This window comes from Hyla sarda, chromosome 4, assembly GCF_029499605.1.
Source record: "Hyla sarda isolate aHylSar1 chromosome 4, aHylSar1.hap1, whole genome shotgun sequence".
NCBI classification, from domain to species: domain Eukaryota; kingdom Metazoa; phylum Chordata; class Amphibia; order Anura; family Hylidae; genus Hyla; species Hyla sarda.
The window spans coordinates 204,660,055-204,684,303 of NC_079192.1; the positions used below are offsets into that span (position 1 = coordinate 204,660,055).

Here is a 24,249-nt window from a genome sequence, read left to right on the forward strand (position 1 = left end):
TTTTTTTTTTTAAATAAATAATTAAATATATTAAAAAAATGCATAGGGTCCCCCTATTTTTATTCTCAACCAAATACCAACCAAACAGTAACAGCCTGACGTTACCAGGGTGGGCGAGGACCATTGTTACTGGCCCTCCCCAACCTAAATAACGCCAGCCTGTTACCGCCTAGGCCCAGGAGCGCCATTTTTGACGCTCCGGGCCTGTTGGTACCGGCTCTTCCCGGCACCCCTGTGGTGTTGGGTACCGGGGTAATAATTGGGGGTTAGCGCTAGCTGTTTTTGTGGCTAACGCTAAGCCCGGCTTAATAATGGACTCAGTCTATAAGACAGCTTCCACTACTAAGCCTGTCTAGTAAAGTAAAATAAAACACAACAGGTTTTAAAAAAAATTTATTACAAAAAACACTCCCCCACAAGCCCTCGTTAACCATTTTATTAACATCAAGCAAAGAAAAACGCTGGTCATCGAAGTAGTCCACCGAATCCGAAGGAGTCCACAGGATACACAGATCTGTAGAAGAAGTAACCAAAAAAAAAAAAAGTGTAAGTACATTTAGGGAGAAAAAAACTGTGTTAAAAAAATGTAATAAACACACACACACACACACTAAACGCCGTTTACCACTTCTGAGCCATGACTACAATTTACAGTGATCCCTCAACTTACAATGGCCTCAACATACAATAGTTTCAACATACAATGGTCTTTTCTGGACCATCGTAAGTTGAAACCAGACTCAACATACAATGCTACAGACAGTCCAGATCTGTAAAACGTGTCAATGGCTGGAAGAACCAACCAATCAAAATGGGCATTCACTGGTAAAACCCCTATATTACTGAAGTGTATGCACTGACTGGTGTCTGGTATTACATGTTCTGTACACTTTACCTGTATCAGGGTTAGCTGCTCTTTTGGACACCAGGTGAGGGCGACTCCATTACTTGTTTGGGACATTGCCTGTACTGTACAGGACCCCTGAAGAAGCTCCTGTCCTCTACATAGACCAGTGTTTGCCAAGCAGGGTGGCCCCATCTTTTGCAAAACTACAACTCCCAGCATGCCCGGACAGCCTTTGGCTGTCCGGGCATGCTGGGAGTTATAGTTTTGCAACAGCTGGAGGCTCCCTGCTTGGGAAACACTGACATAGACAGTGATTTACAGCTCCCAGCAGATCTTTCTTACTTTTATATGTAAGGATTTGCTTTATCTATATCAGTTATCTACTTATTTTTCTTTGTCACTTTTTCCTATTTTGGATGACATTTTGGTGCCTTTAGAACCAATTACCACGTTTCCATAGAGTTATGGTCTCAACATACAATGGTTTCAACTTACAATGGTTTTCCTGGAACCAATTAATATTGTAACTTGAGGGACCACTGTAGTTATTGAATTATTTAGATGTGGTGAAAAAGCTAAAAAAAAACTCAAAAAAAAAAGATCCAGAAGGAAACCTAGCAGCCAAACCTATTCAGACAGCAGGAAAAAGGAACAGACTATTTTTTCTACTACATGAAGTAAATTTCCCACTTTTGCCTATGTGTGCCAAATTTATTAATGCCGTGCAACAATTTAGTAAATTTGTCGCACATAGTCAAAAATGAAGTAGAAAAAAACAGGGTAAAAACCAGACTACATAGTAAAAGATTAGTAAATGCCCCTCTTAGAGACCACTGCACAGTGATCTCCAAACTGTGGCCCCCCAGATGTTGCAAAACTACAAATACCAGCATGCCCAGACAGCAAACTGCTGTGTGGGCATGCTAGGAGTTGTAGTTTTGCAAGATCTAGAGGGCCACAGTTTAAAGACCACTGCAATTCAGGACCCCCTGGGCATTTGCACGGGGTGCCTGCTGATAGATATACAGGTACGCCGTTGGTCCTTAAGTACCAGGGAGCGAAGGTGTACCTGTACGCCCTTGGTCCCTAAGTGGTTAAAGGAGAAGTATCATGAACAAAAACGTATCCCCTATCCATAGGACCCCCATGATCTCCTATATGGGTCCCAGGTTCTCTCCGGCAACGGAGCGTGTTGACCCCCACACCAAGCAGCGGCCAACACGCCCCCTTTATATGGCTCTCCCATAGAGATATATAGAGGGGGCGTGTCAGCTACCCAGAAAGAGCCAGGGCCCTATGCAGGAGATTTCGGGGGTCCCAGCAGTTGAACCCCCGCATTCTAAAACTTATCTCCCATCCTGCGGAGAGGGGCTAAGTTTTTGATCATGATATATCTCCTTTAAATCTTTATTAGAAAGCATTGTTAGAAAACAACAAGATTCTTTAGACAGATGAAATCCAGGTGAATGTTAGGAAAAGAACAATATGAAAAAGGAAACAATAGGCTCATAATCCAAAGCTTATCGTATCTTGTAAACAGCAAGAATTTCACTTTCCACCAGCAATAAAATATAAAACATTTTAGGGCTTTTTATTGATTGCCTATCTAGCCTGTCAATATCTGATCAGGAATGGTTCAACACCTGGCACCCCCACAGCACCTGCGTACACAGTGAACTGAGCCAAAAGCAGCTCTGTACATTGTGTAGTGGCCATACTGGGTTTCTGCAGCTCAGCTCCCATCCAATCCAGTCAGATATAGATGGCTGATTATCCACTTTTAAATAGTTTGAATATATTTACCCCCATAGAATCCTATGCCCTGGTTGCAGATTTGTAAGTTGTTTTGTCTAAAAATATGTTTCTCTTGTTTTCAGCTCCAGAAGTCCTAGCCCAGAAACCCTATAGCAAAGCAGTAGACTGTTGGTCCATTGGCGTAATTGCATATATTCTGTAAGTATAGCTTACTGCAAGAATTTTCTAAATTAAATACTTTCATTTGAGTAGGGGAGGTTTATTAATTCTACCATGAAGCTAAATTTTGTACATGGTGCATGCATTGAAGTAGAATACATTCTACTAAACATTTCCAATTGTGGTAGCCGGGTGGTGTAGTGCAGGTAGTAGTAGGGGCAGGTGGTAATAGCCCAGGGACAGATGGTAGTATAATCCCTTGTAGTGTTCGTGATGCCAGGATGTGGTTGTATGGTCTAGGGCACTGCCGTCAACCAACCCAGAAATGGCATATATTAAATGTGATTCCAAAGCAGGTTTTGATGCAACTGGAACTTTACTGAAGAAGGCAGTATAACATTTCTTACAGATAGCCAACTTTCACAGGGGTGACTGGGACACAGGGAACCTCTCAGGCTTGCTTGGACTTGTAGTGGTAATAATGATGATGCGGGCCACTGTACTACTGTTATGACTTTGGTAGGGACAGTAGAGACTTAACTTGTAGACATAGATGAGACTTACGGATTAGATGTGGCTGCAGACTTGTAGGCGTTGGCCTAGCTGTACTGGACTGAACTTGTACAGGACTGGTGCTTGCTTTACTGTCCAGAAAGTGAAGCGAAGTGAGAAGAGAAGAAGCAGGAACTCAAGAGACCTAGTGTGGAGACTACAGCCCTTTATATATCAGGGGGCTGGACTAAAGCCCATTGGTAGCTGGTTGCCTGTGGTTACCTGTGCCTCTGGAACTCTGGGTATCAGGGGATCACATACCACATGACCATGTCACATGACCTTAGGAAGGTCCGATACAGTTTAAATATCATAATAACCTTTGCACATAGCTTATATTCACTGTACGATACCGATAATAAACATACATAATTAATGTACAATAGAAATCATAATAATGACCTAGAGGGATCTTGCAGGAGAGCCCCGTGGACTTGAGGGAATCTACCTGAGGGGAACCACGTTCTGTACAGGGACACAACACAATCTTTAGAAAAGCGATGGAGAAAATAGGGTGAGGGGGGGCAGTGGAGGGCCCATGTGCAAGAACAGTATATAGGACATTGTTTTCCAAAAGCTTGCTTCAGATTAACCCCTATGTTTTATAAGTTATAAAACAATTCACCAATAAGGCATTTTTCAAACAGCAGTATTTTGGCCAGTACTTTATATGAAAGTCCAGAGGGCTTCCAGGCAGACCTAGTGCCTTGTGGCTGACGCGCCACAAACTATCAAGACCTACACCCAACTGACGGGAAATGCATAAGCAGTCGGACAAATGGACACAACTTGCCACTTCTGAGCTTAGCTGTGCATAACGATTTATTTGAACAAACTGTAAGGCAAACAGCTAGGAGATGCTCCAATGAAAAAGACTATAGAGACTAGCAATATCACAAGGGGCTACAGTAAAGAGAACAAGCTCAAAATACCGTAGTATACACCAATTTTGTGGGTTACCCTGTTTCAACAATCAGCCAATTGTTATTGTATTTAAGAAACCATGGGAAAAATAAATAGAAACTGTCTAGGATATGTTCTCGCACTAATTTTAAACACATTGGCCCTCATTTACTAAGAGTAGAGTGTAGGTTTCTTTGTGGGTTTTAATTCCCTACAATTTATTTTACACGGTATTTACTAAGGTTTCCCTACATTTTCCACTTTCCCTACATTTTGCATTTTTTACACATGCTCTGATCTGTCGGGTTTTCCTCAGCTCAAATACACAACATTTTATGTGGAAACCTTAGTAAATATGTTGGGTTTTTGTGAAAATGTCGGGAACACGCCCCTTTTCGGAGACCATGCCCCTTTCCCCGGTGGTGATGCCCCTTTTTCTGGTTTTATCAGAAAAATGGAGAGTTAGTCAGGGTTTCTTCAATTCTGGCGCAAATTCTGGCACAAAATCTTGCGCAGACAGAATTTTTGGCGCAATGCGACAGAATCTGGCGCACAACCCGACAAAACATGACGGGCTTGCAATAGTAAATGAGGCCCATTGATTTGTTTGGTACAGAAACACAGTACATTTTTGCGACTGGTGTCCAGCAGATTGACAGCAAATCCGCAGCCTGTGGACATATCATAAAAGAGAAACTGTCTTTGTTGCAGATAGCAAACAATCAAGTCACAATTCATATAGTGCTCTGAGAAAATGAAAGCTGAGCTTATGGGCAACAGACATGACAGTTTTACTTTTAGACTTTTAGTTTTAATTTGTTTGTGGATTTGTTTATGTTATCAGCGATTCTGACCATTAGGGACACCATGATGCATACAGTCCAGGCACTACACAGGGAGACAACATCACCACCATCATTTTTGCACCCGTCTCTTTATGTGCCTACCTAAGGCACTGTGGAAGAGCTTCTGGAGCCACTCAAGCCACTCTGACTATAAGATTACTGTATCATAACTTCAGGGAACTACTATCCCCATCATCTCCATGATACCCACTGAACCTCTGGTCACTGCACACTGCTCTGCCCCCATGTTGTCACATAGTGGCAATGGTCCCTCTCACCCACTTAGCCCCTGTGCAGCTACATAGGTTGCACACATTGTATGTCAACCCCTTAATTGTAGCCATCAATAAAAGTAGCTATATAGAAGAAGAAGAAAAAAGGGCAATTCTATGTAATATTTCAGTGTGTCTTGGCCTTGGGAGTCCTCAGAATATGCATTAATGTTCCTGGGCAGGGACCTGTAACATTTCACTGTTAATTTAAATAGAGTTGTATTGTATTGGAGGGAGAAATCTGAAGAGACCTCAGTGCCTTCTAGCATCACAAATAAAAGGGGATAAATAGGATGTGTATTTGTATCACTAAACATCTTATCTCTACCTTAAAGGGGTACTCCACTGGAAAACATTTTTTTTTTAATCAACTGCTTCCAGAAAGTTAAACAGATTTTTTTTTTAATCAAAACATTTTTATTAAAACATTATTTATATTAAACAAACAGCACACAAAAACGAAAAACATACATAGACCCAGAACCCCCCCCCCCCCATCACACCCTCACAGAAACACCCTCCCCCCAGGCCCCGTGTCCTTTCTTCACAGTAGGAAAAACTTGAATGAACAATATCGTGGAAAATAAAGCAGTGCAATACAATAAATCATCCCACATATAAGAAGCATGGCCAAGGCAAAAAGCATATTTAAAAATTACTGGATAAGCTTTACATGGGAACAAGTGTAATATTAAATAACACTAAAGAGGGGGCAACAACAAGTGGCAGACGAAACCGTACATAGAAAACCGAAAATTAGACAGTACAACACACCAACACAGACACAAAACCACAATGTATATGAAACAAGAACAGGTCACAAACAGAACTTAGACAGTATTAGTGGTCAGACCCCCCTAACTGCCCAAAATCACCTCCATAGGAGTTCCCTGCAAATAAGTGAATGGCAAACCAGGGGTATTGATCTAAGGTCCCCAAATGGACTCAAATTTACGTAAAGCTTTTCTTTTAAGATATACACCTTTTTCCAGTATAATGATATGATTACATTTTATAGTCAACTCAGAAATAGTTGGTGGGGAGGCTCGCAACCAATGCTGTGCAATTAATTTACGAGCTTGGTATAAAATCCTACTAATACCAATGTACATGCCAGCATCCTCATCCAGCCCATCTAAATATCCCAGGACAAGGCAGACAAACTGAATGGACAACCATACACTCTCCTAATCAACTGTCCCACATGATGCCAAAATTGTGTAAGATGAGCACAGTCCCACATCACATGAAGCAAGTGAGCATCGGGCAAGGAACAACGGGGACAGCAGGAATCCGGACGTACCCCAATCCTATGCAGAATGGCGGGAGTTTGATACACCCGCAGAGTCATAGTTAAAAACTGTGTACACTACTCATCTGATATGGGACCCACATCCACCTCCCATTTATCCTGAATACTCAACGGATAGGCCTCATGATACGAGGACAGCACAGAGATCACACCTTTAGTAGAGATTTGAGTGAACAAATCATTTACCACTATGGATGAGCCGCAGTTGAGCAAATGACTTGAACATTGGCCCATCGTACACCTGGGAGAGATACAAAATCCCATGAGTAATCCAAAGGGGGATATGAGGTAACAAACACAGTTCAGATAGACCAGGATTATGCCAAAGAGGAGAATATGTAACAAAAACAGGTTAGGGCATAAGAGTCTTAAATTTCATCCATACCTTACGGATAAGGAGAAAAGTAGAAGGGAGGTCTGGGGGGCGAGTCTGTGCAGCCATTTCCAGCACATATATAGGGGTCACTTTACCAATGCACCTGGAGACTAAATCTTACGCCCCATAGTAGCAAATTGCACCCACCCCTTCAACTGTTGAACCTATGACGCTAAAAATGATAGCCAAGGATTTGGAATAGACAAACCACCCGTGTCTTTGCCACGCTGCAATGTTTCAAGACGGATCCTAGCCAGCTTGCCATTCCAAATGAGCTCCCTAAACAAGGACTGAATTAAGAAAATATTTGATAGGAATCCAGACATGGGTGTTATGTAAAATATATAAAAACTGGGGCATAAGAACCATTTTAACTAAGTTAGATCTACCAATCATGGAGAGGGGAAGTTTATGCCAAGTAACTACTTTATGAGAACTGCGGTCTAGCAGCGGGACAAGATTGAGAGCAGTATATTCAGAGGGCAGGGCAGTGACATACACACCCAGATATTTAAATTGTGAAACTATAGGGAGGCCAATCCTAGCAACAACTGGTAAAGAAAGGGAGGGGGTCAAGGGGAAGGGTCGTGGATTTGTACCAATTAATAGATAGGCAGGAGTAACTACCGTATAATTCTATAAGGGCCATCAAAGGGGGCAAGGAGTGCCCCACATCTTCCAGGAAGAGAAGCATGTTGTCTGCATAAAGGGTAATACGTTCTTCCAAGTCCCCATAACGGAAGCCTTTAAATTCCGTGGATGCCCTAATTAGTATCGCCAGGGGCTCTATTGCTATGGCAAATAAGAATGGGGACAGGGGGCACCAATGGCGTGTACCACGAACCAGGGGAAAGGAGTGAGAAAGCAGGCCATTAGCCCAAATTCTAGCACTAGGGGGAGCTTACAACAATTGTACCCACTTCAAAAACTTAGGCCCAAATCCCATGTGGCGCATAACACTCCACATGAAGTTTCACTCAACGCTGTCAAAAGCTTAGGCAGCGTCGAGTGAAAGCTCAGCCCTACAAACAGAATCCTCAGGCTGCAGCTGGAGTTTCAGAAAGAGCCTCCTAATATTACTGGCCGTCGATTTCCCTGGCATAAACCGCATCTGATCCCCATGCATCAAAGTAGTAATGACCCTTAAGAGACGGTTGGCCAAGACCTTCGCTATTAACAGAGCACAGCAGGGATATTGGTCTGTATGAGCCTGCCAAAAGCAGATCCTTACCGGGCTTCAGTAACAATACTATATGCCTCTAGCATAGACCCAGGCCAGCCCTCCTCCTCCACCATAGCCTGCAATACCCCTAGCAGCAACTGGGGCAACAGAATATCTTGATATTGTTTAAGATAGTCGTTGGGGAGTCCATCAACAGCCTGTGACTTCTCAGAAGGCAAGGCCCCCAGCGCACTCTCCAATTCTTCAAGAGTAACAGGCTCATCTAAAAGATCCCTCTGGGTCTGCAACAGAGACGGGGGCGAAGTGCCAGAAACAAATTGGTCAACAGCAGTAAGATCATGTGTCAGTTTAGAGGAATATGTCTCCTCATGAAAGGATACAAAGACATTCAAAATGTCCGCATCATCTTGAACAACAATCCCGGCACTATCACAGAGGCAAGGGATAGAGGCGGACCCCTGCTGGGCTCTAATAGTACGATCCACCAGGCGACCTGTACTCTCGCCACTCTCAAAATAGCGCTGCTGTTGAATTAAGCACCTGTTATCTGCCATCTGCAACAAATGTCAGTCTAACAAAGTTTGCAAAGATTTCCAACTATCTCTAGTCAGGCCAGAAGGGTCATTGAGAAACTGTTGTTCCGCCAGGAGCACTTGTTGCTGCAATGAGGTTTGAATCGCTCTATACTTAGATTTACAGTTGGTAATATCCCTGATAAAAATGCCCCGTACATATGTCTTTATTGAATCCCATACGGTACCCACCGAAGCAGTCCCCACAATGATCTCAAGAAAGGCTTCCACATCAGACTTAAGCGTATGGCCTACTGAGGGGACATGTAGCCAAAGTAGATTCAATTGCCATAGAGAACCCCGCAATCTAGTATGAGAATTGAAAGTAAGATGCACAAATACAGGGGAGTGATCAGAAAGGTACTCCACCGACATAACCAGGGGGAAAATTAGCTCATTGCCCAGCGAGAGATCAATACATAAGAGCGTAACATAAGAGCTAGAATAGCAGGAGTATTGCATCGTAGTAGGATTACGTCTTCTCCATAAATCTGGCCACCCCACCTCCTTCACAAATCTAGCTAGACCCGTAGATCCAGGAGTCCCAGAAGGCCCTCTGTTATTAAACCTTTGCCTGTGCGTCAGGCAGAGAGGACAGAAAAGACACTACCTTCGCAAGGCAGCACTCAAGTATGGGGGAGGAATATAGAGTGCAACCAGCATACACAGGGTACGGTTCAAAGTGCCAGAAAGGCAAACAAATCAACCCTCCAGATCAATAAGACTAGAAACACAGGAAAATAAAATGCTTCTATGAATGAGCACACTTACACCCCAGGCATGTGAGGAAAAAAGTGGCGTGGAAGACATGACCATTGTTTATTCAGTACATGTTTAGTATCATTCATCAAGTGTGTCTCAGAGAGGCACAATACAGCAGGTTGATAGGGTTTGAGCACCTGAAAGACAGAAAACCACTGGGTGGGATCATTGAGGCCCCTTTCGTTCCACACCACCACATGCAAATCAGTAGCCATAAGACAATTGAGAAAGCATAAGTGACAATGTAAGGGGGCGGAGGCATGAGCCGCCAATAAGTGAAACTGGGAAGAAACATAGAAGACAGAGCACTGCACAATGAGCGGAAGAAAGAACACTGAACAACATGGACACCCCAGACAAACAACAAAAACCAAACAGTCGCAACTTGCAACAAAAGGGGCAAACAAATAGCCCAGGTAGAGTGAGCAGATGACATAGATAGAAGATACTTCACCAACATACCGTGCTCAAATCTGAGCAAATGAGATCAAAACATAATGGGGACATCTGGCAACATAGACAAGTACCCAGAGAACACATAACCAGTAGTGTAAGCAAAAAAATATGCATAAAGACGCAGGAAGTCCCAGGCAGGTCGGCAGGACTAACATCAATACACATAGTCCACACAGGAACCTCAGGTACCGGAGCGCCATATTTGCAACTCATGTATATCCAGCCATTCCGCAGCCACCACAGAGGAGTCAAACATATGGGTAGTTCCTAGACCAACCATGCGGAGGCGTGCAGGGTATAGCATAGAGTACATCACATTTAGTGCATGCAAGTGTCACTTAACATCCGTACATTTAGCTTTCCTCTTCTGAACTTCAGCCGAAAAATCCGGGAAAATAGAGATACGGCTGCCATTGATAGTGAGCGAGTCCATGTCCCTGGCTTTACAGAGAATGATATCTCTATCTTTATAGTGCAAAATGCGGATGAGGACAGCTCGAGGTTGGGCTCTAGCCAGGAGGGGATGAGTGGGCACCCTTGTGGGCACGCTCAACAACAAATAAAGGCATCAAAGTCTCTTTCCAAAAGTATTAAGGAGCCAATATACAAAATACTCTCCAGGGTCACGACCCTCAACTTTTTCAGGAACACCTACCAGGCGCACATTGTTCTGTCGCAGGCGGTTTTCTATATGATCAGATTTAATGGCAAGTGCAGTCAGATTATTAATCTCACAATGCATATCTCTCTTGAGCGGAGGGACCTGATCTCAACCGCACTAACCCACTCAGAAACCTTTTGCATATCATGACGGATAAGGTGAATGTCCTCACGCAGGCCTCCCAGTAGCATTTTGACATCAGTGTTGCCCTTGGAGACAGCCAAAAAGACATCCTTCAAAGTGGGCTCATCAGGAGCAGATGTAGATGCTCAATGTTGCAGGCACCACACCAGCACTGAAGGGGTTAACATTTGTAGGAAGCTGTGCATCTACAGCAGGGAGAGTCCCAGCAGAGGAGATAACACTGAGAGGCATAGCAGGGTCATTAGGGGGTAGAGCAGCAATGGTAGAGGAGTCCCCTTGGCAGGCGGATGACACTCCAGAAGAGAAAGAGTTAAGCTCAGACTGACCTGCGTTGGCATGACGTTCAGGCTCGCTCAGCACAGTGGAGGGGTTCGCAGCCGCAGAAGAAACCGAGGCCCAGGCCAGCCAGTCAGCCCCATCCTGCTCCTACTCGCTACAGCCCGCACTGGTGGCTCTGTGACACATACGAAGCGCTGCAGCCGCTCCGCAACTCCTGACACCTCTGCGCAAGAAGGCGCCGACTCCCCCTGCATCTCGGCCTCACAATCTTCCGGCGTTCCCTGTGTCTTCCTATTATGTCTCCGCCCGGCCATCCCGGTATCAAAATGCTCCAGGCACCTTCCCCCACAGGTAGGCAATGAGAAAAAAGTTGAATTCTAGCCAGATGTCCAGGATAAACGAAGGATGCTCAGTGGAGCTCCGGACCGCACATCTGCTCACATGCCACGCCCCAGTTAAAAAGATTTGTAAATTACTTCTATTTAAAATCTTAATCAGTACTTATCAGCTGCTATATTCTCCACAGGAAGTTCTTTTCTTTTTTAATTTCCTTTCTGTCTGACCACAGTGCTCTCTGCTGACACCTCTGTCCATTTTAGGAACTGTCCAGAGAAGGATAGGTTTGCTATGGGGATTTGCTCCTACTCCTAATATGGACAGAGGTGTCAGCAGAGAGCACTGTGGTCAGACAGAATGGAAATTAAAAAAGAAAAGAACTTCCTGTGGAGTATACAGCAGCAGATAAGTACTGGAAGGATTAAGATTTTTAAATATAAGTCATTTACAAATCTGTTCAACTTTTTGGCACCAGTTGATTTAAAAATGTTATTAACCACTTAAGGGCCCAGGGCGTACAGGTATGTCCTGACGCCCTTGGACTTAAGTATCCAAGGAGTACCTGTACGCCTGTGGGAATTCCGGTCCTCGCAATTTGCCGGACCCCGTGCAAACCCCTGGGGGGGTCCTGAGACAATTCAGACTGGCGATTAGCGGCAATTCTGGGTCAATCGGGTCTCTGGTGATCCGGAAAAAATGGTTGATAGGTGTTGTCCGAGACGCCACCTATCACCCTTTACCAGCAAGAGTGAGGGTGCACCGGTGCCACCTCACGATCAGCGTGATTAGTCGGCCTTACGAGCCAACCAATCATCCGTCCTGCTGGGTGGCATTGGCAGGGCATCGGCGGTGAAGGAAGGGGGTGATTGGCAGTGGGGGGTGTGGGGAGGCTTACCCAGGTCCGTTGTGGCGGCAGTCCCGAACAGTGAAGGTCCCGGTGGTCTTTGGCAGAGGGATTTAACAGCAGGAGATAAGCACTGTCAGCCTCCTGCTGTTGCCTAGCAACAACTCCCAGCATGCACAGCTAAAGGGCATGCTGGGAATTGTAGTTTTGCAACAGCTGGAGGCACAACTGCAACTCCCAACATGCCCTTTGGCTGTCTGGGCATGCTGGGGGTTGTAGTTATGTAGTTATGAAAAATTGTGCCTCCAGCTGTTGCATAACTACAACTCCCACCATGCATGGACAGTCAAAGGCATGCTGGGAGCTGTAGTAGTGTGCCTCCAGCTGTTGAAAAACTACAACGCTCAGCATGCTCTTCGGCTGTCAGTGCATGCTGAGAGTTGTAGTTTTGCAACAGCTGAAGGCACACTGGTTGTGAAACACAGAGTTTGTTACCTAACTCAGTGTTTCCCAACCAGTGAGCCTCCAGTTATTGCAAAACTACAACTCCTAGCATGCATTGACACACCATACATGATGGGAGTTGAAGTTTTGCAACAGCTGAAGGCACACTGGCTGTTAAGTAACAAACTCTCAGTGTATTGCAACCAGTGTGCCTCCAGCTGTTGCAAACTACAACTCCCAGCATGCATTGACAGACCGTACATGCTGAGAGTTGTAGTTTTGCAACAGCTGGAGGCACACTGCTTGCGAAACATTGAGTTAAGTAACAAACGCTCAGTGTTTTGCAACCTGTGTACCAGATGGAGATCCCCCCCCTCCCCCCCATATGAATATACAGGGTACATTCACACAGGCAGGGGTTCACAGCGAGTTTCTCAATGCAAGTTTGAGATGCAGCAAATTCTCCACTGCAGCTCAAACTCCTAGCGGTAAACTCGCTGTAAACCCCTGTCCGTGTGAATGTACCCTAAAAACACTACACTACACTAACACATAGTAAAAAGTAAAAAACACTACAGATACACATACCCCTTACCCAATAAAAATGAAAATGTCTGGTATGGCAGTGATTCCAAAACAGAGCCTCCAGCTGTTGCAAAACAACAACTCACGGTATTGCCAGACAGAGATTGACTGTCCAGTCATGCTGGGAGTTTTGCAACAGCTGGAGGCAGGCGTAGAATACCAGTTTGTCCACACCTATGCAAATCCCTAATTAAGGCCTCAATTGTGCATGGCGCTCTCTCACTTCTGAACCCTGTCGTATTTCAAGGCAACAGTTTAGGGTCACATATGGGGTATCTCCGTACTCGGGAGAAATTGCCTAACAAATTTTAAAGGTAAAGTTGGGGTCTACTCAAGCATGTTATTGTAAAAAAATACATTTTTTACACTAACATGCTGGTGTTGCCCCATACTTTTCATTTTCACAAGAGGTAAAAGGAAAAAAAGACCCCCAGAATTTGTATGGAAATACCCCGTATGTGGATGTAAAATGCTCTGCGGGTGCACAACAAGGCTCAGGAGTGAGAGCGCACCATGTACATTTGAGGTGATTTGTACAGGGGTGGCTAATCGTTACAGTGTGTCTGACATAAACACACAAAATAAACACCCACATGTGACCACATTTTGGAAACTACACCCCTCACGGAACGTAACAAGGGGTATAGTGAGTCTTAACACTCCACAGCTGTTTGAAGAATTTTCGTTAAAGTTGGACGAAAATGAAAATGAAAAATGTTTATTTTTTCACTAAAATGCTGGTGTTATCCCAAATTTTTCATTTTCACAAGGGGTAATAGGAAAAAGCTCCACATAATTTGTAACACTATTACTTCTGAGTATATAAATACCCCATGTGTGGACGTAAAGTGCTCTGCTGCACTACAGGGCTCATAAGAGAAGGAGCATCAGTGTAAATGCTCACTGCACTCATTGTTACATTCTGTGAGGGGTGTAGTTTCCAAAATAGGGTCACATGTGGGGGGGTCCACTATTCTGGCACCAGGGGAGCTTTGTAAATGCACATGGCCCCCAACTTGAATTCCAGCCAAATTCTCTCTCCAAAAGCGCTCCTTCTCTTCTGAGCATTGTAGTTCACCTGCAGAGCACTTTACATCCACACATGGGATATTTCCATACTCAGAAGAAACCGGGTTACAAATTTGGGGGGGGGGGGCATTTCCTCCTATTACCTCTTGTAAATATGGCAAATTTGGGGGGAAAAAACTGCATTTTAGTGAAAAAAAAAATTTCATTTACACATCCCATTTTTACGAAATGTCGTCAAACACCTGTGGGGTGTTAAGGTTCACGCTACCCCTTTTTACGTTCCTTGAGGTGTGTAATTTCCAAAATAGTATGCCATGTGTTTTTTTTTTTTATTGCTGTTCTGGCACCATAAGGGCTTCCTAAATGCGACATGCCCCCCAAAAACCATTTCAGCTAAATTTGCTGTCCTAAAGCCAAATGTGACTCTTTCTCTTCTGAGCATTGTAGTGTGCCCCGCACTGCACTTGACGTCCACACATGGGGTATTTCTATACTCATAAGAGATGGGGTTACAAATTTTGGGGGGCATTTTCTCCCATTGCCCCTTGTAAAAATTTAAAATTTGGGGAAAAAAACTGAATTTTTGTGAAAAAAATGTATAATTCATTTACACATCCAAATTTAACAAAAAGTCGTCAAATACCTATGGGGTGTTAAGGCTCACTGTACCCCTTGTTACGTTCCTTGAGGGGTTTAGTTTCCAAAATAGTATGCCATGTGAGGTCATAGGGGCTTAATAAATGTGACTTGCCCCCCAAAGACCATTCCAGAAAAACTCCAAAATCCTATTGTCGCTCCTTATCTTCTGAGCCCACTTGTGCACCTACAGAGCACTTTACATACACATATGAGGTATTTCCTTAGTCGAGAGAAATTGGGTTAACATTTTTAGGGAGATTTCTCTCCTTTTACCCCTTTTAAAAATTCAAAAACTGGGTCTACAAGAACATGCGAGTGTAAAAAAATGAACATTTAGAATTTTCTCCTTCAATTTGCTGTTATTTCTGTGAAAGAGTTAACACACTTTCTGAATGTCATTTTAAATACTTTGAGGGGTGCAGTTTTTATAATGGGGTCCTATATGGGGTATTTCTAAAACGAAGGCCCTTCAAATCCAATTCAAAACTGAACTGGTCCCTGAAAAATTCTGATTTAGAAAATGTGAAAAATTGGAAAATTGCCGCTGAACTTTGAAGTCCTCTGATGTCTTCCAAAAGTAAAAACATGTCAACTTTATGATGCAAACATAAAGTAGACATATCATATATGTGAGTCAATAATTTATTTGGGATGTCCATTTTCCTTATAAGCAGAGAGTTTTAAAGTAAAAAAAAAAAAAAAAATTCAAATTATTCATCACATTTTGGAGTTTTCCACCAAGAAATAATGTAAGTATCGCCGAAAATTTACCACTAACATGAAGTAGAATATGTGACGAAAAAACTATCTCGGAATCAGATTGAAAAGTAGAAGCATCCCAGAGTTATTAATGCTTAAAGTGACAGTGGTAAGATGTGCAAAAAATTCTCGGGTCCTTAACCCGATAAAGATTATGGACGTCTATCCTTGTCCAATGGCCATTAACGGAGTATGACATGGGCTCCTGACTTGAGCCTGCGTCATACGGAGTTAATAGTCGACATGCGGCGATCGCCGCGGCTGGCTATTAACCCTTTAGATCGCCGCTGTCAAAGTTGACAGCGGCGTCTAAAGGTGTCTGTATCCCGTCCCTGGTGGTCCAGTGGGGTGGATCTCCTGCTGCAGCGGCTCCGGTGCGCTTTATCAATCGAGCGTATAGCACACAGATCAATACGATTGTATGTAATCCAATTGATCTGTATGAGGAATCAAATGATTCCTCCTGAAAGTCCCCCAAGGGGACTAAAAGTGTAAAAAAAAAAAAAGTTTAAACAAAGTTTAAAAACACACACATTAAAAGTTTAAATCATCCCCCTTTTCCCAAATTCCATATAAAAAAATATATGACCATAAAAAAATAAACATATATGGTATCGCCACATGCCTAAATATCCGAACTATAAAAATATTTTGTAAATTAAACCACTTGGTTAATGGCGTAGGCACAGAAAAATTCCAATGTCCAAAATAGCGTATTTTTTGTCACTTTTCATACCATAAAAATTGAATAAAAATCGATCAAAAAGTCAGATCAAAACAAAAATGGTACCGTATAGAAAAATACAAAAGTTATAGGGGTCAGAAAATGACAATTCTAAATGTATTAATTTTCGTGCATGTAGTTATGATTTTTTCCAAAAGTCCGACAAAATCAAACCTATAAAAGTAGGGTATCATTTTAATTGTGTGGACCTACAGAATAAAGATAAAGTGTTATTTTCACCGAAAAATGTATGGCGTAGAAACAGAAGCCCCCAAAATGTACAAAATTTATTTTTTTCTTCAATTTTGTCGCACAATGATTTTTTTTTTTGTTTCGCGGTAGATTATTGGGTAAAATGACTGATGTCATTACAAAGTAGAATTGGTTGCACAAAAAATAAGCTTTCATACAGGTTTTTAGGTGCAAAATTGAAAGGGTTATGATTTTTAAAAGGTAAGGAGGAAAAAACAAAAGTGCAAAAACTGAAAAACGCTTAGTCCTTAAGGGGTTAAGGTGAGAATGGGCTGGGTCCTTAAGGGGTTAACAGTTAAAAATGTACAGTAAGTTATACATTTTTTTTAGGAACTGGGCCAGTAATACTCATATATATTATTGATATCGCAATAAAAATTTTATACTATATGTTGCCCAACCCAAATACATTCTGTTCCAATGGAGTAGATGATAGTGGCGTAATTTACATATAAATTCTTATATTATTATAGTATGGAAATATGAGCTTTCCATGGCGAAAAAAACAGACTGTACAGAATTTACAGAAAATAGCTGAACATCATCCATTACCGGAGAATTCATATACACTGTAATCCAAGAATGTATTGATCGTACTTGCACAAATGCCAGTCAGTAATGGATAACAATAACCTCCCGACTGTTTTATTTGGGTTATTGTACATTCTGTTCTGTCAGACAAGTTCTACGTTTATGACATTTCCTGTTATTGTATACAAAAGCCTGATTTATACAGATTGCTGTTTTATAACAATGCCTTCAAATTGTAGAATACCAAGTATAAACCTTTCTTACACTGCTGGTTATAGTAGTATAAACAGTTTTCTACTTAATGGGGGACATTTATAATTAGGTGTAGACACAGATCTACCCCTTTACACTGCTTGTCTAATTTACACTCTTGCTCAAAATTTACAAAAGTTACGCACATCCTTTGATAAATGTTGCGCAAATATAGAAACACCCCCCCTCGCTCTACCGTGCACTTGTTCTCTACCTCACACTTCACAGAGCTCTGGCATTTTCCCGCAGTACACTGCTCACATAGCTAGAAGTGCTGGAGCCGCAGTGTGTGCCGAACAAAACTCCGCACAATAGTAAAATCATAAATCTTTATAAAGTACACCGAATGTCTTGGTTAAAAAAATATGTAATTTTGCTAAACAATCTGTCCCCTTACCTAGTGCTGCAAAACTTGGCATGCTGGGAGTTGCAGTTTTGCAACAGCTGGAGGCACCCTGGTTGTAAACACTGTGTACTTGTACCAGAGCTGAGTGTGTGATCATGTACATGTAGCACAAATTAGTGTGCGGCATGTGTATGGAGCAGAGCTGAATGTGTGATTATGTGTATGCATGACCATGCACAAACTCAGCTCTGCTGCATACACACAATCACACACTCAGCTCTGCTGCATACACATGATCACTCACTCAGCTCTGCTGCATACACACAGTCACACACACTCAGCTCTGCTGCATACACACAATCACACACTCAGCTCTGCTGCATGCACATGATCACTCACATAGCTCTGCTGCATACACACAATCACACACTCAGCTCTGCTGCATACACATGATCACTCACTCAGCTCTGCTGCATATACACAATTATACATTCAGCTCTGCTGCATATACACAATCACACACTCAGCTCTGCTGCATTTACACAATCACACACTCAGCTCTGCTGCATACACAGGATCACACATATACAGAGATCTAACAGCCATACCTCTTTCTCCCTCCCTGCACATATGGTGGTATTCTTAGCTGTACAGTCACCATGGTTAAACTCTACACAGGTGCAATCTCCTGCACTCATCAAGAACAGCAGGAGTTTGAATTTTTCACAGTTCTACAGGTCTACAGTCTGTACAGATCAGAGTCTAATCTAGATATGTATTACATATTGCTGGACTTATTCTTATAACATTTTAAGTGTCCTCCTTGATGGTATATATTTGCGCAGTAAAATCAGGACTTGTGCAAGATTTGTGCGTGTAAAGAGAAAAGACGCAGTTGATAAATCGAAGTCCACCACATAATCAGCTCTACCGTACACCATGATTTAGAATTCTACTTGTAAAGTTCTATCAAAAATTATGCAAAAAAAACACCATGCCAAAAACGGAATTGTGCAAAAAAGAAAGTAGAAAGTGAAAACGGTGTATGTATAATGATAAATGCCCCCCAATAACTCTACTTTCATAAATAATTTACACATTGCAATAAGAATTATTTGTCACTGCAACTTTTTATTAGGTGTAAATTATTTTATTACTAAGAGTCATAATTCACTTACACTGTACTTTTCAGTCTGACCACAGTACTCTCTGCTGACACCTCTGCCCATGTCAGGGCTCTGTCCAGAGCAGAAGCAAATCCCCATAGCAAACCTCTCCTGCTCTGGACAGTTCCTGACATGACAGAGGTATCAGCAGAGAGCACTGTGGTCAGACTGGAAAGAAAACTTAAAAAAAAAGAACTTCCTGTGGAGCTTACAGCAGCTGGAAGGCTTAAGATTTTTAAATGACAGTAATTCACAAATATGTTTGACTTTCTGACACCAGTTGATTTAAAAAAAATGATTTTCCACCGGAGTACCCTTATAAGGACACAGCCCATTTTGGCCTAAAAGGGGTACTCTGCTGGAAAAAAAAAAGTTTAATCAACTGGTGCCAGAAAGTTAAACAGATTTTTAAATTACTTTTATTTTAAAATCTTAATATTTCTGGTACTTATCAGCTGCTGTATGCTACAGAGGAAGTTATTTTCTTTTTGAATTTCTTTTTTGTCTGACCACAGTGCTCTCTGTTGACACCTCTGTCCATGTCAGGAACTGTCCAGAGTAGGAGCAAATCCTAATAGCAAACCTCTCCTGCTCTGGACTGTTCCTAAAATGGACAGAGGTGTCAACAGAGAGCACTGTGGTCAGACAGAAAAAGAAATTCAAAAAGAAAAGAACTTCCTCTGTAGTATACAGCAGCTAAGTACGGGAAGGATTAAGATTTTTAAATAAAAGTAATTAACAAATCTGTTAAACTTTCTGGCACCAGTTGATTTAAATTTAAAAAGAATAATGTTTTCCAGTGGAGTACCCCTTTAAGGACACAGACAATTTTATTTTAGCATTTTCATTTTTTCCTCCTCGTCTTCTAAAAATCATGTCTTTTACATTTTCATCCACAGACCCATATGAGGGCTTGTTTGTTGGGCGACCAATTGTCCTTTGTAATCACATCACTCATTTTACCATAAAATTTATGGCGCAACCAAAAAACATACCGTATTTATCGGGTTATAGCACGCACCGGCCTATAACACGCACCCTCATTTTACCAAGGATATTTGGGTCCTCCGGTGTGCATCCCCTGCGTCGTTGCTATGCGCTGCGAGACGCAATGACATCACTCGTCATTGCGCCACGCCCTGAAGTGCATAGCAACGGCGCAGGGGACGCACACCGGAGGCCTGAAGCAGTGCGGACCCAACCCGGCAACAGGTAATTATACAACCGGGGATGGGGGAGGCAACTGGGCAGCGGTGCCAGCAATGGGTGCCGCTGCCCCTTCTCTCCCCCTGTCTGTCGGCGCCGCTGCCCCATTGCCGGCGCCGCTTCTCTCCCCCTGGCTATCGGTGCCGGCAATGGGGCAGCGGCACCGATAGCCAGGGGGAGAGAAGGGTCGGCAGCAAGGCTCTAGACGCCAGACAGGCAGGGGCAGAGAAGCCGGCAGCGACGGCAGGTCTCTGCACCTGCAAAGCCGCTCCAGTTCATTGACTTAAAGTGCTCGCTTTAAATCATTGAACTGCAGCGGCTTATCGGCGTATAACACGCAGATAGACTTTAGGCTAAAAATTTAAGCCTAAAAAGTGCGTGTTATACGTCGATAAATACGGTATTATGAGCGCTGGACCACTGTGCGATTGACACACAGGTCCCCACCCCCCGATGTCCATGATAGGCTCAGTGGAGTCACGCTGGCCCGCACATCATGGACATCGGGGGGTGGGGACCTGTGTGTCAATCACACAGTGGTCCAGCGCTCACTTACAGGGGATAGGCGTGGCGGAGGTGGGCATTACGATCCCCAGCCACGCCTATCCAACAGTTGCTGACCGCACGATAAAACTATTTTCCTGCTGATAAAGAGTGATAAACAGCAGCCAAAAGTACAGCTGTATTACACGTATCATCATCTATACTATCATGTTATTAGTCTGGGGGGTATAATTTCCATGACAGTTGTGCTTTAAAGTTAATGTCAAAGTTACAGCGACATGCAGTAACCATGGTAACTAACAGCTTGTTTAAAAACACACTGCACTAGCAGATTTTGTATGCTTTTTAACACCAACTGATAGGTCAAGCAAGCCCTCATATGTGTCTGTAGTGTTATGGCTATTAGAATGTGAGAAGGAGAAAACAAAAGTGCAAATGAAATATCGCTGCGTCCTTAATGGGCTAAAATACACTGCACAAGCGGATTTTGTATACTTTTTAACACTAAAATAAAGGTACATAAGGTATCCCTTATTGTTGACAGATGCTTGCCGGTGTTAAAATGCACACAAAGGTAGCAAAATGGATTTTTCCAAGTGTTCCAAAAAGTCTTCTGTAAGGGAGTTCCAAAAGTATTGGTGTCCCAAAATAGTGAAGAAGAGAACAAGAAAAACCAGTGCTGGCACTCAAGAGAAATCACTTAGTTAGGTACAATAGGAGGACTCTATATATATATGTATATGTGTGTGTTAGTGTGTATGTGTATATATATGTATATATATGTCTATATATGGTTCTCTTAAATGTGACTGTGGAAATTGCCGGCGAGCTGAGAGGAGGCGCTTGGTGAAACGCAATCGGCCGCCCATAACTTCCATTGCTGGTGGAGCGCATCATGCGTTCCAGGAGACTGGAAATGGGGGCCGTGGAGCGCAGAGTGCAGTCCAGAGGTGACGCACAGGAAGCCAGTGCCCGAACGGTGCACTGAAAAAGCGGGACACTTCCGGTGACACATGGAGCTTCGCGCGGAAGTCTGGGAGGCCGGAAGCGTGTCCCCTCTGTTTATGCCGGCAGAGTCCACAGAAAACGGATATACCACGTGAGTGAAAATTATGTATAAAATGTTTGTGAACGAGTTGGATTGTAATGGCCTGAGGAAGGGGAGTCTACCCGCTTAATCTCCCAGAATGCGTTGCCATAGCATCTTATTGTAATTTTATAGTTTTTAAAATATCAGTAATAAACAACTTCTGCCACGGACGCCTGTAGTGATCATTCTGGATCGATCCGGTGCGTAGAACCCGTAATAAGCGGACGTGGAGGGGGGTACCAAGTATTAAGGTTTTTGGTCCCCCCACGAGGAGTGAGTAATATCAAGTATACATCCCGAGTCCTCCTATTGTACCTAACTAAGTGATATCTCTTGAGCGCCAGCACTGTTTTTTCTTGTTCTCTTCACATGTACTGACAAATGTTGTTGCCTCCTCTACAGGCCTTAGCGCATGACAGGTGTCTCTGAATACCTGCCAATGCTGCAGCTGAAAGTCATACTGGCTACAAAAACTGTTTGTCTGCTGCATTAGGAAGTCTGTTATCGCTTTGCTCTGCTGGTACAGATGATCCAACATGTGTAATATTGAGTTCCACCATAGTGGAACATCGTCAGTGAGGGAATGTTTAAAGTATAAGAATGGCTAAACCAAAGGCAAACTTTCCAGCACATAGCCAGCACATCACAGCACAATTTTTAGAGAAGAGTTTGACAACAAGATTTTGCAGAAATTACACTCTGCTACAATGTAAAGTAGTGAGTGCACATCCTGTATAAAAGTGTTGTGAGTTTGCTGAAAACAAACAGACTAGGCACATGGATTACTGGAACCATGTCCTCTGGTCTGATGAGAACAAGATAAACTTATTAGGTTTAATGTCAAGTGTGTGTGATGGCAACCAAGTGAGTAATACAAAGACAAGTGTATTTTGCCTACAGTCAAGCGTGGTGGTAGGAGAATAATAGTCTGGGGCCTTCATTAGTGCTGCTGCCACTGGGGAGCTACAGGTCATAGAGGGAACCATGAATGCTAACATGTACTGTGACTAACTGAAGCAGAGCCTAAGCTCATTCCATCAGAGACTTGGAAGCAGGGTGGTATTTCAACACACCTCCAAGATGATCACTGTCTTGCTAAAGAAGCTGAGAGTAAAGGTGATGGATTCCCCCCCCCCCCCCCCATTCCTTGCACAGACTTTGGACTCCTGCTGGCCTGGCAGAAGTCCAAAATTAGGAAATGCAGTCTGGAGTGCTAAGGGGTGTGTGCATTCTTAGTCAATCATAGCTCATCTCAAACACTGAACACTCTGCTGAGTTGTGTGTAGCAGAGTAAGGGAGGAAGTTCTCCCCTGTATGGCTTCAGATGATGTCACAACCTGCTGGGTAACGCCCTTTCCCAGTCTGTAAATCTCACTGAGACTGAGTAGAAAATACAGAGCAATATCAAGGTAGAAAAAAAATAAAATAAAAATAAAGGCACGGGGGGGTTATCATGATGATGGGAGCAGTGAACTGGTGATTATAAAATTTAACAAGATCATGAAAGGAACTTTTTAGGGCAGTGCTATATGTTTGATTAAACCCAGAAAAGATTCACTCCCAACACTTTTAACAAGCTTTTAATATTAAACATGGGTCGAAACACTAAGAAAAAAAATTGGTTGCCACAGCAACCAATCATAGCTCAGCTTTCACTTTACCAGTGCTCGTTAGTTGAGCTGTGATTGGTTACTGTGGGAAAATCACTAAAAAAAAATTCTCTCACACAGGTTGATAAATCTGGGCCATTATGTTTTATTAACCCTAGAAAATACTGGAAACTTTGCCTTCAATGGCTATTCCAGGTTAATTCCCAACACTTTCAATGTATATTCATGTTAAACACATGTAGAAACACTATGGAGGAGATTTATCAAAACTCATAGCAACCAATCAGATTGCTTCTTTCATTTTTGAAAAGGCCTCTGAAAAATAAAAGAAGCAATCTGATTGGTTGCTATGGGCAACTCAGCAACTTTTCCTCTGGACAAGGTTTTGATAAATCTCTCCCTAAATGTTTGATTAAACCCAGAAAAAGAAAAAGCCAACTTTTAAAGTTAATAAAGATGATTTAACCCCTTCCCTAATAAAAGTCTGAATCACCCACCTTTTCCCATTAAAAAAAACTGTGTAAATAAAAATAAACATATGTGGTATCGCTTAAATGTTCGAACTATAAAATTATATTGTTAATTAACCGGAAGGTCAATGGCATATGCGCAAAAAATTTCCAAAGTCCAAAATAGCGTATTTTTGGTTACTTTTTATACCATAAGAGAATTAATAAAAAGTGATCGAAAAGTCAGATCAAAACAAAAATGGTACCAATAAAAACTTCAGATCACAAAAAAAGTTATAGGGGGTCAGAAGATGACAATTTTAAGCGTATTAATTTTTGTGCATGTGGTTATGATTTTTTCCAGAAATAAGACAAAATTAAATCTATATGAGTAGGGTATCATTT

The 24,249-nt window shown here is 42.6% G+C and overlaps 1 protein-coding gene across 3 annotated transcripts in view; it reads left to right on the forward strand.

Annotated features, from left to right (window-relative positions):
• Positions 1–24,249, forward strand: part of CAMK1D (calcium/calmodulin dependent protein kinase ID) — a 437,751-nt gene that overhangs the window by 353,802 nt on the left and 59,700 nt on the right. For all 3 annotated transcript variants that reach the window (XM_056573326.1, XM_056573327.1, XM_056573328.1), the window contains one exon: positions 2,725–2,800. In XM_056573326.1, the coding sequence (XP_056429301.1) occupies positions 2,725–2,800 (76 nt within the window). The remainder of the gene's footprint in view (positions 1–2,724; positions 2,801–24,249) is intronic.